The sequence below is a fragment of the Astatotilapia calliptera genome, chromosome 9 (genome assembly GCF_964374335.1).
Source record: "Astatotilapia calliptera chromosome 9, fAstCal68.1, whole genome shotgun sequence".
Lineage (NCBI taxonomy): Eukaryota > Metazoa > Chordata > Actinopteri > Cichliformes > Cichlidae > Astatotilapia > Astatotilapia calliptera.
The window spans coordinates 6,852,055-6,868,068 of record NC_137430.1 but is presented as its reverse complement, the minus strand read 5'-3'; the positions used below and the strand labels follow the sequence as shown (position 1 = coordinate 6,868,068).

The window sequence follows — 16,014 nt, the reverse complement described above, 5'->3', positions numbered from 1 at the left end:
GCGGCCATCTGCCGCGACCGGTTGGGGTGAGAGAAGGAAGACAAGACAAAAGACAGCAGAACAGAGTATGCATAAATAATCACATCACTAGCAGAAGCTGGCCTGGAGACGGAGCAGCAAATGTGGTGCTGCTGGCTGAAGCAGCTTAAAAGGTGCACCCTATATGAGATGACCAACTGGATTTGTAGAAGGTATCAGAGAATCCATAAACTGATGGATATTGGGATCACTCGATCTACCAGCTGCAAATCTAAAATAATCTACTTACCAGTAGAATCTCAATGGTACCCAGGATGTACATGGAGCCAGCAAATGTGGTCCCCAGGTAAAAACAGAGACCCACAGCTCCACCAAACTCTGGACCCAAAGACCTGGAAATCATGTAGTACGAGCCTCCAGCTGGAAAAAAGGGAATGAGGGAGGAGGATATTAATATCTTTTAGGTCATCATTTCAGCTATATACTGCTATACAACCCATAAGCCTGAAGAAGACAAGTGTGTACTGTTATTCAAATAACCCCAAGAAAAAGGATCCTACCTGGAACAACACCATTAGTAGCAATTGCGCTCATGGATATGGCTGTCAGCATGGTCTGTGGAGAGACGAGATTAATGAACAAAAGCTGAACTGAATTAAAATGCTTCATGTTGAAGACCTTACAAAGATGGTGCAATGGTGTCATGTAAAAGCCCCCCAAAACAAAACACCGTCCTTGCCCACCCTCTAGTTCTTTATTTCCCTGAATTTTGTAGATTTTTCAAACAATGGTACCCTCTGTGGATTAAATTAATATTGAGTCTGTTAAAATACTTCTTATGGGCTTATGCTCTAAATCTTTTGGATTGGTAACAGATACAAGCTTTTCCATGAAATCAGTCATTGTGGAAGAGGATATTTACATCAGCCTGTTACCTAACAGACCTTCCGGATGACAGAAAGGACAGAGCGGAGAGAAGGGCAGATAAGATGCACAAAGAAAAAAGAAAATAGAGTTAAAACTTAAAAGGGTGAAGTAAAGACTGAAGGAGGACAGCGTGAAGGTGACACAAAAGCAGGCAAATGAATGAGAGGAAAGCAAGAGGAGGTGTAGAGAAAGGGCAAGGGCATGACCAAAATACACCCCGTGCTCTTTGTTGGCGTCCTATTTAAGGTGTCAGACAGGCTGGAGTAAAGCCAATTAGCTGACAGTTTTACCTCCTGCTTCCACTGAAGCACTAAGAAGCTATACACAAAGTTGGACTTGACAACGAATGATGCGAGAACTTGAAGTACAGAACTGGAAGGCATTTGTTTACTGATGACATCATTCCCACTGTTCCTGCGTCACATGGACCAATTTGTAACTCTAAAGCTACCTGCCACATGTCGGGAATTTATCAGCAGCCGTACTTGGATTTATAAAATACTCTCAACTACATCTGAACATTGAGCTCTTTGAGGTATCACAGTTTTAACCTCCTAGGACCTGGTGTCCACATTTTGGGTTATTAGACCAAAATACTCAATTTTGCTCTACAAGGGCCTGATATCCACTTACAAGGACATTATACTGCTACTGTTCTATCGAAATTTTAAACAAATATCCTCATATGTGGCTCTCATTTTTCTTAGAAACAAAAATTAGGTTAAAAAAAAATCTGATAATTCTTTGTTTTTACATTCATCAGGTCCCAATCAGCCCAAATATCAAAGAGAAATTAAAAATGCATGCCGTGGAAGAGTTTGGGTCTTAGGAGGTTAACTGAACATTAGGGGTGCAACGATACTCGTATTGATATTGAACCGTTCGATACAGTGCTTTCGGTTCGGTACGCATATGTATCGAACAATACAAAATTTATTCTATCAACTTTCCTTCTGACAATGCTGTCTGTGTTGAGCACTCAGTGGATCTGCGCTCGACAGTGCAGCCTAGGCGGAGTAGTCGAACGCAGATTCACTGAGCGCAGGGCAAGCTAGCGAGACAGAAGTTAAGCTCTCCTTGCAACATGGCAAATTGAACCTCCCCCACCCTCATTCAGATCTGGCGTTTGGAACTATTTTGGTTTTCATGTGATGTATGACCCTGAAGGTAAGCGCGTCATGGAATAAAGTAAAACAGTATGTTGGATGTGCCACGTAATGCTCAATTACATGGGTGGGAACTAGTGTGTTAGCGCAGTTAGCTCGTTAACGTGTTGGCCGTCCAGCCCCACGCACGGGGCGATCCGCGGTAGCTCGTTAACGGAGATTTGCCGTGTTGTGGCGTTAACGTCATTTCAACGAGATTAACGCTGACAGCACTAGTGGGAACACAGTGAATATGACTGCACATTTACTCCGACATCATCCTAGTGCAAAGACAAGTGGAAGCAGACAAAAACAACAAGCATGCATGCTACAAACTTGACCCGAGTCATTTAGACAGCCGTTAGCACAGGATTCTCCTTATGGGGACCTGATATGTTTAATACGCTGCTGAGAATATAGCCCAGAAGAAGCGTATAGTATAGCTTTTATTTTGGAAAGATCCATTTCTCTGTAATAAACTCTCTTTTCCAAAGATGAGTGATTCCTCAATCAGATACAGGGCTCGCAAAATCGCTAGCCCGGGACGTCAGGCTAGCGATTTTTCCAGTCGGGCTACCAAAATCTATCTCTGCCCTGCCCGTTGGGCTATCGTAGGAAGGAAAAATATATGTCAATGCTTTTGCATTCTTTCGAAATGTCATTTTAAGAAAAGGCCCCCATTAGAACCCATGAGAAATGCAAGAAATGCATTATTGCTCAGTCTGCAATATCTTTCCCAGAACAAACACCAATTGCAAATAACATACTAAAAATAAACCTGAAAAATCTGTTTAGAACAGCGTACTATGTTGCAAAGAGTGAACTACCACTGGCAAAATTTAGCAGTCTTTGAAAACTTCAAAAAGCAAATGGCCTAGATCTTGGTTCCACTTGCCTCTTACCGTGACTTCAGTGGAAATTTCAAATTCTGATCTGACACAGACTGATTCATGTCCTACACAGTTCTTACAAGTTCATAGAAATTTCTGTTCGATTAGAACCAAGTATTTGAGTTGATGATTGTAATTTTTATACAATGTTGTAATTTGTTTTTTAACAATTTTTTGATTAATGTTTTGTTTCCTTTACAATATTATATTATTGTAAAGGAAACAAAACAGGAAATAAAACATCAATCAAAAATTGCTCTCTTTTTTATTCAGGCTACTTCAATTTATTTTGGGCTACCAAAAACTGAAGAGTCCCTGCCCGAAGGGCTACCAGGGATTTTGAAATTTTGCGAGCCCTGAGATATATATATATATTTTTTTATTACTTTTTTGTTTCAGCAACATTAAATTTAAAAACTGTACTTTTGAGTTAAAATATATATTTATAATTTTAATAAATGACAAATTAAAAAGGCATGAACATTTTTTTTTGTATCGAAAAAAATATCGAACCGTGACACCAAAGTATCGAGCCAAACCGAACCGTGAATTTTGTGTATCGTTGCACCCCTACTGAACATATGTGTTGTCACCTAAAAGGATACTTTATTATTCTTTATTCTTATTTATCTCATACTTGAACTTCACATGGACATCTTTCTAATCCAACTTTCTTTTGCTGGCTGTGCTTAGCAAACAGAAGCTTTGATTATCAGGTGTGTGTGTTGGATTTTAAATAATCGTGTTTATTTAACTGTGGGAAGCCAAAATCATGTGCGGCCCTACTTGCACATATAAAGCAAGTAGGGCCGCACAGGTGGGAAAAGCCTCCAGTTGATCCAAAATGCTGACAGGGACTAAAAAGAGAGAGCAGGAGTTTTTCCCTTCCCGATGTTGCCAATTGCTTACTCACAGTGGGTGATCTCACTGTTGGGGGTCTCAGTATAATATTATGAATTGCAGGGTCCAAAATATCTAATATAAAACACCTAATAAGATCATTAATAACATGCTTCAAATTTGATAATTTGTGGATATTAAAAATGTAAAGTTTTGATAAGAATGGGTTTATTAATGGAAATGCACTTCACGGTTGATTCTTTGTTTAGGCAGTGTTACTCTTCAAACAGACGATGGTATGCCATTAGAAGATTTAATTATGAGACAAAAAGCATTTAGGGTCTGGGGTTTTCCTCCTTTCTACTTTGCCTGATTAAGCTGAAATAATCCATTGCCTGCCATGGGATTGGTGAATATAGCTACTGTGTGGGTGTGGACGGCGTCATGTTTCTGACAGTTTGCAGATGGACGGATTACACGTCAAGTCAGGTACCATTAGAAGCTGGACGAGCAGGAGAAATGGAGAGTCACAGTGGCTAAATATAGGAGGGATCAGTGGCCACTAATTCATCTTGCTGGCCATTCATTATGGCTGTCAACCAACCGAAGCAGCTTCTGGACCCAAAATCAGCAAAAACACTCAGCCGTGCGCACACACATGCACACACTCTTACATAATCCTGTTCTAATGAGTTAAAAGCTAAAGCCCTTGATAAAGAACAAATAATATTCAGCTCCTTCCAGTTCCTCTTATTCTATCATTTATCAATACATTGAAATGGTTTCCATCATAAAAAATAATCAGGAAGTAAATTCAAGGACAAAGGTTTGGTGTGAGATGTAGAAGGGAACACAAAACACCCATCAACGTTTACTCTGCACATAACCAGTCATACTTCCTTTACTGTAATGCAACATGGACCTAGAGTATGTTTAGCACAATGATCATGGTAACATGGCCTAATTTCAAATAATAAGGTCAGCATACTGAGCATATGTGTAAGTAGTCCATGTGAGCCTAAAGTTTCCACAGTTGTTTTCTACTTTGGATTGTCACAGATCACATCAGCCATGCAGCTGTGGCTGTTTAAAACTTGCATTTTTATAATCTTCTAATTCACAAACTTTTTAGGCCTTGAGACAAGCATTAATGCCACATTTTAGGGGGAAAAAGCAAAAAGAGAGAGACTCAGAAACAAACACATAGACTGTGATGATGAAGTACTCACACATGAGCAGCATAAGCCGACAATAGCCAAGGACTCCAAGATGCCGGCAGTGCCAACAATCCAGGTAAGGCGCAGAAACAGGATGACCCCCAGAATATTCTGGAGGCATGGGAGGTAGACACCCATGAACGTCCCCATCTGAGGGCTCTGTAAGGCAGGAAGGGCAGGGGGAGGATTTGGGAGAGAAGCGACAAAGCAGAAGATGAGAAAACATTAAAAATATTTGTGTTTGATGGAAGGAGTGATTAAGGATATGACAACAGAGGAAAGAAGTGAAAACTGCTGTGCAAACTGAAAACTGCTAAAACCCTTACAGCCATAAATAAAACAATTAAAAAACATCACCAGAGACAAAGAAGCAGAAGCAAAGAGGGAAATAAAGACAGAGTGTAAAAGAAAGTACACATTATTAAACACTGTATAAGTCAAAACCACTACCCCAAAAGTACAACTGACTTCCATCTTATTCCTTGCAAGGAATGGTATTTTCACAACAACAAGCAGAAAGACCGCAAGGAGAATGACAGGCCTACCCACCATCTAACTCCAAATGTAAGATACACCTCTTTTTCAGGCAAAGAGGTGCAAGAATGCCAAGAATGGCATCCACTTCTTTCTTTAGTAAGATGCTCCTAAAAGCCAGTGGGAGGTGCTCAAGGCCCATTTCTACACATTGGGACGAGATGGGGCAACTGGGATGTGACCCAGGCTGTGGTTACAAAAGCATGGCAGCACTGTGGAAACTACTCTTTTCAAAGAATGACAAAACAAAAGCATCGAAGGAGAGGCTGAAGGAAAGGCTTGTGCTGGACTGGTGATGGTGTTTATCAGAATTTTATCTTTGAAATGAGCCTGACCCTGCCTCTTCTTCTTGTTTACTTGGCAAAATCAGTTTTTCACTGTAGCCGTTTCACAAAACGAAATGTTGACTCAGTGACTAAACAGACTTCCTCTAAGCAGTAATACACACACGCATATTAATAATAATAACATTTTTTTCTGAGGAACAAAAACGTTTTAAGAGATGTATTAAAGATGGAAAAGCACAGAGAGAACAAAAACAAACAGCGGTGGCTTCATCGGTCAAAGACCTGGTTATATAATGACAGGTCAGCAGATTTAAAAGAACAACTGTTAATATGCAACTGTACATTACCATGTATGTAATGCATGCAAACACAAACTAAAAGCTCCACTACAGTGTGTGCTTCTTTACCTTAACAGCCTTCTTCTTTGGCCCCTCATCGTCATCAGCCTCCTCGTGCTCTTGTGCACCCTGTGAGAGATTGGTGTAGTTTGCGAGTTTACTGAGGAAGGATGACACCATGGGGTTGCTGTCCATTTCCTCCTGCAATAAAGAAACTCATCTTTAACAGCTAAACAGCAGCAGTCTTGTACAAATGACCTTTTCAAAATGACATTCAGTGGGAGCTTTTATGCTCATTTCAGGCTCAAAACTGTTATAGCTGAACTTTACTAGCAGCCTTGTATGATTTGTTTTTCAAAATCATTCCTTTAGATCTTATACTGGGCTTTAGTGCAGCCAGTGCATCTACTGTCTTCATTTTAAGCCATCTACCTTCTGACTGGCTGAATACTAAAAGAAAAGAATAGGCTGGTGGGGCTTTCATGCTCACAGACAGAGCCGTGTACCTGAGAAGCATATTCAGGAAATCTGCTCTCATTAAGTTCATACAGAGCCAAGAGTAGAAACAGAAAGTATGGTTCAGAGCAGCCTGATGCTTGAACTTTGGGCTTGCAGGAATTATATGTTCATATATATCACATCAAGGAAAAACTTCAAAGTTTAATTTGGCCTTTTGATGGGCAGTTATCGCATGAAGTCTTCCATTTGCAAAACAAACTGTGCAAAATTTTGTATTTTCATCCATTCAAAGCATATTTGAAAAGCATTCCTGGATCAACTTCAGAACCAAAAGCCGCGGCTGTCTTATTGATTCTACACAAGCGCCAGTGACCACAGAGCAACAAGGTCCGCCAAATGGCAGAGGCAAGCAGCAGGCAAAGGTTCAGCTGAATGGAGTTAAATGAATGTACCAGTTTTTATGGCAAATAAACTTCTTGACTGACACATTGTTGAGCTAAGGGTAAATTGGTGCTTTTACCTCTGCGAGTTTCTATTTATTTAGTTCACCACAACTTAGACTGTTGTTCCAGCATACTTGGCATTAATGAATGGTTTGAGCTTCACAGACTAGCTCCAACTTAGGCTGCAGATAAGGTTCAGCCAGGGTTCTGGTGAATTTATAGTTTTTACTGTGGAGTTTGGGCTTTCTCCTTCCCAGCCTAAGCACAGTCACATTTCCTTGTGTAGTGGAACACACTCCTTGGCTTGTGAAATGATAGCGACATCCACATGATGATGTTGGGCAGTTACCTCAAAAAGTGCCATGTTGGTGCCATCGTAGCTGTTGCCTTTGTCGTCTGTGTTGTTGATAAAAGGACTGTTTTCCTTTGGGACTCCATCACCTGTAGAAACACAGTTTTCTCGTTATGTGAAATGCAGAGGAGATTTAACACATCGTGTAACCAAAACTCAATATAACCAGTGACTGGAAAACAATTGCTGTAAGAACCACAGTACATAATAATGCTGTTCATGGATCTTCATCCTGACAATGTTCGGTGGAAGTAAAGAAAACTTCAGATGGTTGCTTATGCAAATCATTATCACATGTTTCCATTTGTAAGGCGTTCCTCTTCTTATATCCAAGAACTTCCTGACAGTTTGGTTGACTCAGTGCAGGGACTGCCACAAATGTCATGTCACCACGCTGGTAGCAGAAAAACATTGAATGGGAGAAGCCAGAAAGATCTTTTAAGAAGACAATGAAACTATTCTCCACTAGTAAAGCTATTGCAGATGGTGTTATCTCTGAAAAAATATGATATATTACCTTGGACAAGTACTTATACCAAGTAAGGCTGGGCCATATCATACCGTTCACGGTAATACCGGTATAATGTTGGGCAATGATAAGAAAATGAAATATCAGGATAGAATATGGGTAAAACACGCATGCGCAGTGCCTTTGTTTTCATACGCACATGGCGGAAAAAGCACGGCGGCGAGAGAGAATGAGAAGGGCAAAAGCGGATCGTTGAATGAAACAGATGAACCAGAATTGGGTTGTAAAAATGCTGCAGCTTCAGTGGTGTGGAACTGGTTTAGCTTTCGTCCATCAGATACACAACAAAGCACTATTTTTGGTAGAGCATGCTAGTGGGGCATCGTTATTAGCAAGTGTTTTGGAAAATACGGCGCACTTAAAATCGATCCTTTGATATTTCTGAAAGTCGACAGTGCCCCTTATAATCCCATGTGCCTTATGTATGAACTCTGATCGTGTTTACTGACCTCAAAACTATTTTATGTCGTACACGGCGCTGGAAAATCTGTCAAATGTTTCAGTACAACTTTGCTAAGCTACGAAACCCGCACAGCTTGATGGATTGTCGGAGCATTACGGCTATCGTAGGCAGGAGCCTCGCAGAGTGATACGTACTGTGCTTCAACATAATATTACTGTATTGTGTGTGTATAACCTCTTTTTAAGTTTTGTGGATATTATACATGGTTATGCTGAGGATATGTCGGCCAATTTCCACTGGAAATGCCTTTTGGTTAAACTGTCAGCGAGGAATTTGCATTTGCAGTGTTAATTTTTTATATAACTTTAATGCACATAAAAAAGCTGCTTGTTTAAGTGAAAATAGATTGATGTGGGTTTTTTTGCACTAATAAAGTTGTGGAGTTGTAAAGTATTTTTTCTAGTGTCAATTATATCATCAGTTATATCATTATCTCAAATTTTCAAATGTATATCGTGACAAATATTTTTGGTCATATCGCCCTGCTCTAATTCCAAGACATCTCGTCCATGTAACATCTAAAGTTGTTAAACGGAGGTCATTATTCAGTTCATTATTCAAAAAGTTCATTATTTGCTGAGGTGATCCCTGAAGATGTCTCAGGGAGGTTTTTTTTTTTTTTTGGAACAGGTTCAAAAATAAGACTCGAATTTTGTTTGACAGTACAGTCTATTAGAACACAACTGTAACCATCCATCCTGAGGACGGGGCAAGGTTTGTATTTTCATCCTACTGAAAAAAAACAATCCAACAGGTGGACGTGATTCCATCTAAAATTAATACATTACTTGCTATATTCAGTGACTCCTGCTAACAATTGTTATCTGATGTAATCAGTCTTATTTCTTTTTTGGACATACACTAAACCCACTTTGGCGTCATGCATCTGACTCTCACATCATTGCATTTTTAATAACCCACATCATGGTGATGAGATATCCATAAATAATTTATACCTAAACTAGAAATTAAGTCTTACTCTGTAAGTGCAAGTTAGCAAAGGACAGTGGGAATATAGATGGAAAGACTAATATCAAAGACATTACTACAGATCACACAAAACATATTTCGTATTCTTAAAAATACATAACAGTGCAACCAAGAGTTGTGTTGGATATTTTCTCACTGAAAATACAACACAAGTATTGGTTCCCATGTTTTTCCTCATCAAGATTAATAACACTGGTTATTTTATGGTCTGTAGCAGAGGTTTTTGAAACACGCTGTCTTTCCTCTGTGTCTACTTTGTCAACTGCATGATGAATCTTGTAGTTGTTCTGTATTACCCACAGCGACCCAGCCGTCTTCAGAAGGGGCATTCTAGCACCAAGCTGAGAACCACGTCTTTGCTGCTTGGGCTGGCAAACTACACAGCAATGCAAACCAAACTTTTTGAATGAACGGACACCTTAGAGCGCAGGGTGTGATGGTGTGTGAAATCCAGATAAATGTGATAAATAAAGATCATCTCAGAGAGAGAGATTGTGTGAGTGTGTGTGCGTGCCATTCCATTAGTTTAATTTGCAGGTAATTACATTATAGTGTCAGAAATATTAAAGTGAGGAGGAGTGAACAGACGTTTAAGCAGTTGAAGCCTGCTGTGCAGAGACTAAAACAGTCAAAAATAGGTTGTGTGTTTATGACCAATAAAATGCTATAAATAAAGTCCAATGAGGCAAAAAATGAAGCAATAAATATGAGCTTCAAATGGAACTCAAGAAAAATAAACAGAGGTGGCGTGTGTAGAGTTCATACCAACGCACCCACGCAGAACAAACCCACGACAGAAAACAGAAAAAATAAGTGGACAACTCCTTTATATCCCGACACAAAAAAGGCAGCAAACTATGTTTTTCACAAAAAGCCACACCACTTCAAATGCTGCTTTCATGCATGCACACATAAACTGAGGTCAATTCTATCTGGGCGAAGACTATGCAAGTGACAACTGGAGTCTTTTTAAGCACTCCAGCTCATTAGTTTTAACTTCAAAGAAGTTAAAGGGTCACAAATTGATCACTTTTAAAAAAGAAGATGCTTATATTTTAATACAGAGGTAAAAGATGAATTGATGTTATTAAATTATGCAGGAAAGCAGAAGATCTGCTTATATTTGGCATTTTTTAACTGAAACATGCAAAGGTCAGTATTAATACTGAGTGGTTCAAATGTAAATATGTGTAAATAAAGTTGCTGTTTGAAGCTCCACAGTATAAAATGAGTCTATTCTACTTAAAAATAACACAACTGTCTGTGATGAGCCTATCCAGAGCAAAACAGCTGAAGTTTAAACACTGGCCCAAAAATACGTGCACTGCATCTCTCCACCTGTTTAGATTGATAGTTCGCAACCAGTCAGTGCTGGGCCTTTTCCATTCATCAGCAGCCGGAGCTGCCTACTGCAGAGGGGATTTCACGAGTAACTTTTGCTGCTTGATCCAGCTGCTGGGGGAATAAGAGGCTTGTAGAGTGGCTTAGCCCGTTGGTAATCACAGAGAAAGTCATTACGTCCTTGTACTGTGACACTCTGTAAAAGAGCGTTCTATGTGGGACAGCACGTAGAGAACATCAGGGAGGGACACAATATTTCACAGAGTGTGGAATGAGTGAATTTAAGGCAAAGCATGAAGCAAGTGCAGGTAAAGGTGAGTCAGCCTTAGCCAGTCATCATTTAGCTATTCTTTTCAGTGCTACACGCCACCGGTAATCATTGTCTTAAATGACTCTGGCTAAATCCTCTTTGAGACCAGGCAGCAGGCTAAAACTGTCAATGTTTCCAAATCAGGTGAGGTTTCTGTTTTAAGTCCATATGTAAATTGGTTAAGACGTCAGTCAGGAAGTGAAGAGAACCGTTCACCTGTCCTCAAGTGAAGGAAGGATCTTTGGTAATACAATCCCACGCTGCACTTAAGACACCCTAATGGACTTTTCAAAGGCATCTAATTTCTCTAATATACAGGTATCAAGCCATGATTGTTTTATGAAGTACTTTCAACGTCAAGAATGTTCAGGATTTTTTGTGATCTGAAAAGTGTAAAATAGCTATGAATGTTTGAATACACAATAAAGACGGTGAGTTGATTTATCAGTTTAACTGCATGGTTGTAGCTTTCCGAACGATGTTATCTGCAGCGTGTGAAGTGATGTCTTTAAGGTTATTTAATAAAAACAATATAAATAAAAACTATCAAGGGGCTTTACCCCTTCTTTACTACAAGCCAACAGAAACCAGAGAGACTTTCTGCATTATTATAAAAACTTTTGTTCATTTATGCATCCATTTTTCTTTGCTTCTTTATCTGGATCACATTGTTGTGTCCGACATGAATACTGATGTCATCTGTTAATTAAATCTGCAATCTCATGCTCCTTTGTTCTAAAAATATCTCAACTAGTCTGTGTGGGGCGACAAATTTGTCTCACCCTGAGGTGATCGAATCCTCCGGTGACCTTAAGACGCACTTCAACATCCTAAACGAAGAAAAAGTGCCAGGTGCCACAATCCCCCCATACTGCAATTGCTGCAGTGATTGTTGCAGTGGATTATTTAGTGGAGGAAGGGGCGGATCACAGGGACAAATACGGGGGATTCAACAGAAGATGAAGATTATCTGCACATGTCCCTCTGTCTTAAGTATAATCTGGAATGGTTTAGCGCAAATGTCACTGTATGTGTGTGAGTGTGCTTGCATGGAGGGGTCCACAGGCACATGGTCGAGATTCACATATCGCCATGGTGTGAACAGATGTTGGCCTCTGTTCACATTGCAGAAGTTGCCATCTACCTTGGACTAATTCACCCTGCTTTCAGTGATCTTATGTTTTTGTTTAAATATATTTGATTGCAGTCTAATCCTAAATTTCGTGTGAATCATATCATCAACCATATCATAAAGAAACAAATAAGCAAAAGTCTTGTTCTGGTTCTTTCCTCTTTATTTTTGCCTGAAACTAAAGCATCATGATGACTGTAGTGTTTCAAATGAGCTTTATAAATAAACCTGCCTTGCCCCAAACTACCCCTTTGTTTGGGTAATCATTCCACCAAGATTATTACCCATCCTGCTTTGCTGATGCAAAGTCCTTACATCATCTGTTCTCAAGTCAGCTCAAGATTGCTGATGGTGCACTGCAATCTAGTTCAAAAGGAGCAAAGGATGTAAATGTTTGCAAATATGCACCTGTGAGGAAAAAGCCAGCCAGTGCTACATGTAAAAAAAAAGAAAAAAAGAAGAAGGAATGTGGACACATGAATAACCAGATCAGCAGTTTATAGTGAAGTGTCAAAGCAAAGGTTATAGCATGTCAAACAAAGGACACACACGGTTATGCTCAGCTGATATTCCCCGTCTGGATGCTCCTCTTATGATTATCTATTTATTAGGGGTGCAACGATACACAAAATTCACGGTTCGGTTCGGTTCGATACTTTGGTGTCACGGTTCGATATTTTTTCGATACAAAAAAAATGTTCATGCCTTTTTAATTTGTCATTTATTGAAATTATAAATATATATTTTAACTCAAAAGTACAGTTTTTAAATTTAACCCTAACCCTTGTGCGCGTTTTTTATTTTGACAGCGAATGCGCACCTGCGGACCACTTATGTGCAGCCCTGGTTATTTAGCTTGTCATATTGCAGCCACAGAAATTCTTTTGTCCATGAAACCATGAAGCTGCACTTTCTTTTTGCCTTATAGTCTGATTTGTCATAACTTCTCCGTTTTGTGGTAAGCTTTTCTTTGGCTGTCACTTCTTCACCCTGACCTGTCTTATTTGGCTCAGAAGAAATGAAATATATATCCTCCTGCTTTTACACACGCACTCACATAAGCTCAGCGATTCTCTGTGCGATCAACCTCTCACATGTTTAAGCTTGCTGCGGGAGATTTCACTTGTCATGTTTGCATAGTGAGCTAACGATTAATAAGACGATGTCAGAGGAATTGGTGCACAAATTTTCATCACTCACAGATCAGTGCTGTCGCTCTCTATACACAGTTCGCGCAATTGCAAAGTGAAAGCAAAAAAACAAGCGCAAATTCAAACGCGATTTCAATATGTCACATATTGACAGTGGCTCACCGATGCCAATGACATAATTACCCAGCTACATTTCTGAAAGAATGCAAAAGCATTGACATATATTTTTCTTCCTACAATAGCCCGACGGGCAGGGAAGAGATAGATTTTGGTAGCCCGACTGAAAAAAATCGCTAGCCCCAGGACGTCGGGCTAGCGATATTGCAAGCCCTGTATCTGATTGAGGAATCACTCATCTTTGGAAAAGAGAGTTTATTACAGAGAAATGTCTCTTTCCAAAATAAAAGCTATACTATCCGCTTCTTCTGGGCTATATTCTCAGCAGCATAAGGAGAATCATGTGCTAACAGCTGTCTAAATGACTCGGCTAAAGTTAGTAGCATGCTTGTTGTTTTTGTCTTTGCACTAGGATGATGTCAGCGTAAATGTGCAGTCATATTCACTGTGTTCCCACTAGTGATTTCAGGTTAATCTCGTTGAAATGACCTTAACGCCACAACACGGCAAATCTCCGTTAACGAGCTACCGCCGATCGCCCCGTGCATGGGGCTAGACGGCCAACACGTTAACGAGCTAACTGCGCTAACACACTAGCTCCCACCCATGTAATTGAGCATTGCACGGCACATCCAACATACTGTTTTACTTTAGTCCATGACGTATGACTTCAGGGTCATACGTCACATGAAAACCAAAATAATTCCAAACGCCAGATCTGGAGAGCTTAACTTCTGTCTTGCTAGCTTGCCCTGCGCTCTTCCTTCTGACTATGCTGTCTGTGTTGAGCACTCAGTGGATCTGCGCTCGACAGTGCAGCCTAGGCGGAGTAGTCGAACGCAGATTCACTGAGCGCTCAACACAGACAGCATCGTCAGAAGGAAAGTTGATAAAATAAATTACAAATGTTGTATTGTTCGATACATATGCGTACCGAACCGAAAGCACTGTATCGAACGGTTCAATATCGATACGAATATCGTTGCACCCCTACTATTTATGTAACCATAGTAGCCCCTAACCACTCATCTCGCCCAGCATTAGAGGATTAAACCAAACAAAACCAACATTAGTGTCCAACCTTCACTATATTTAAATAATCACAACAAAGAAAGCAAGTCTCCTGCCAACCATAGCCTAAAAACTGCTCCTGCCTGATCTTTTCACTGTGTAACCCTGCCTTCATCACACAGGTCATCATTTCCAAATCTTCTGTAATGTTTACTCTCACACACTCATTAATCCCCCCTCATTTCCATCCAGAACAAGCAGATGTTTTCATCCAAACAGGCAGTGTCTGAACCAAACATACTACGAGGCAGCAAAAAAAAGCAGATACAGCAGACAGAACATGTAAGGTACGTCCCGGTGAATGGAGCAGACCGGCTTGCAGTTAAAGAGCCACATATTCAATCACAGCTGGTACAGACTAAGCAAGAGCAACCAGGTACAAGAACGTGTCCCTAACCCTGCATTAGCTCATGTTACAGCAAAACACTAAAGCTACAAATACTGCAAATGTTCAATTTGCAGTATTGAGCAGCACACTTTAAAAAGTGAGCTTTAAGTAGCAGAATTATTTGTGATGATTAGTGCAGTTTTCCCTCATACACTGATGGCAAAATGATTCAAATGTAAGAAAGAGTTTGGGATTTGAGCAATAAAAAAACATAAGGAACGAGCAGGCTGAAGCCTCTTGTGTAATGTGTGATGAATGAATGCAGGTGGGTTTGACGGTTAAAGCTGTGTGTGTTTGTGTACATGATCCACTTTTGCAGGTGCCGAGGACAGACTGCTGGCGCTATAGCGCATTACGTGACCTCAACAAATGCGACATTGCTGAAGGGCATATATAATTGGGGCTAACTAAATGGAAATATAGAAAGGTTAAATTAACCGCCTAAGTAGCAAAAACCATCATGCCCCTTATCTCCAATGCTTTCAAGGTGGACAGAAACCTTTGGCATGAGCTAAAGCTTGCTAACAACACACACTAACTGCCAAGAAAAATTTGAATCAGCTCAGGAAAAAATTATGTTTGGCTTTGTTTTGTGTTTCAGCAGTGAGATAAAATTGTATTTAAGACATTAACACTTAGTGAGAAATACATTTGAGTGCATTAGAGCTCATAAATTAATTTGAAGTGGCACACACCTACGCATGCAAGAGCAAACCTTGTGGCCACCATTACTTTTTGGATGATACTCATGAAAGCTGCAGGACACAGGAGGTTAAGAGCAGGATAAACAGAGTCCAGATGGTTACATGCTAGACTGCCCCCAACATCTGCAATTCCAAACTCATTGTTTTACATCACAGTCAGCGTTGTTATATAACAGAGTGGGATTCCCTGATTGTGCCACCGTGCTCTGCACAGTTGAAGATGGTTAGAGGCAGCTCGATGTTTCTCTCAAACAGTCAGTCGTCTTTCAGCTCGCCTCTGTTCAGAAGCCACGGCTAAAGTTAGACTCCATCAGCACTCTACTTACTCCAAATATATGTGCAGGTACATTGAGGATGTGCTAATGGCTAGGCTCAGCCTCTATATTCACTGTGGTAATAAATGACCA

The 16,014-nt window shown here is 40.1% G+C and overlaps 1 protein-coding gene across 7 annotated transcripts in view; it reads right to left on the bottom strand.

The window, feature by feature from the left end:
- slc12a7b (solute carrier family 12 member 7b) overlaps nucleotides 1–16,014 on the bottom strand; it is a 76,468-nt gene that overhangs the window by 19,026 nt on the left and 41,428 nt on the right. For all 7 annotated transcript variants that reach the window (XM_080305887.1, XM_080305889.1, XM_080305886.1 and 4 more), the window contains exons 2-6: nucleotides 7,409–7,500; nucleotides 6,227–6,358; nucleotides 5,011–5,157; nucleotides 540–594; nucleotides 269–399 (exon numbers count right to left, since the gene is read on the bottom strand). In XM_080305887.1, the coding sequence (XP_080162013.1) occupies nucleotides 269–399; nucleotides 540–594; nucleotides 5,011–5,157; nucleotides 6,227–6,358; nucleotides 7,409–7,500 (557 nt within the window). The remainder of the gene's footprint in view (nucleotides 1–268; nucleotides 400–539; nucleotides 595–5,010; nucleotides 5,158–6,226; nucleotides 6,359–7,408; nucleotides 7,501–16,014) is intronic.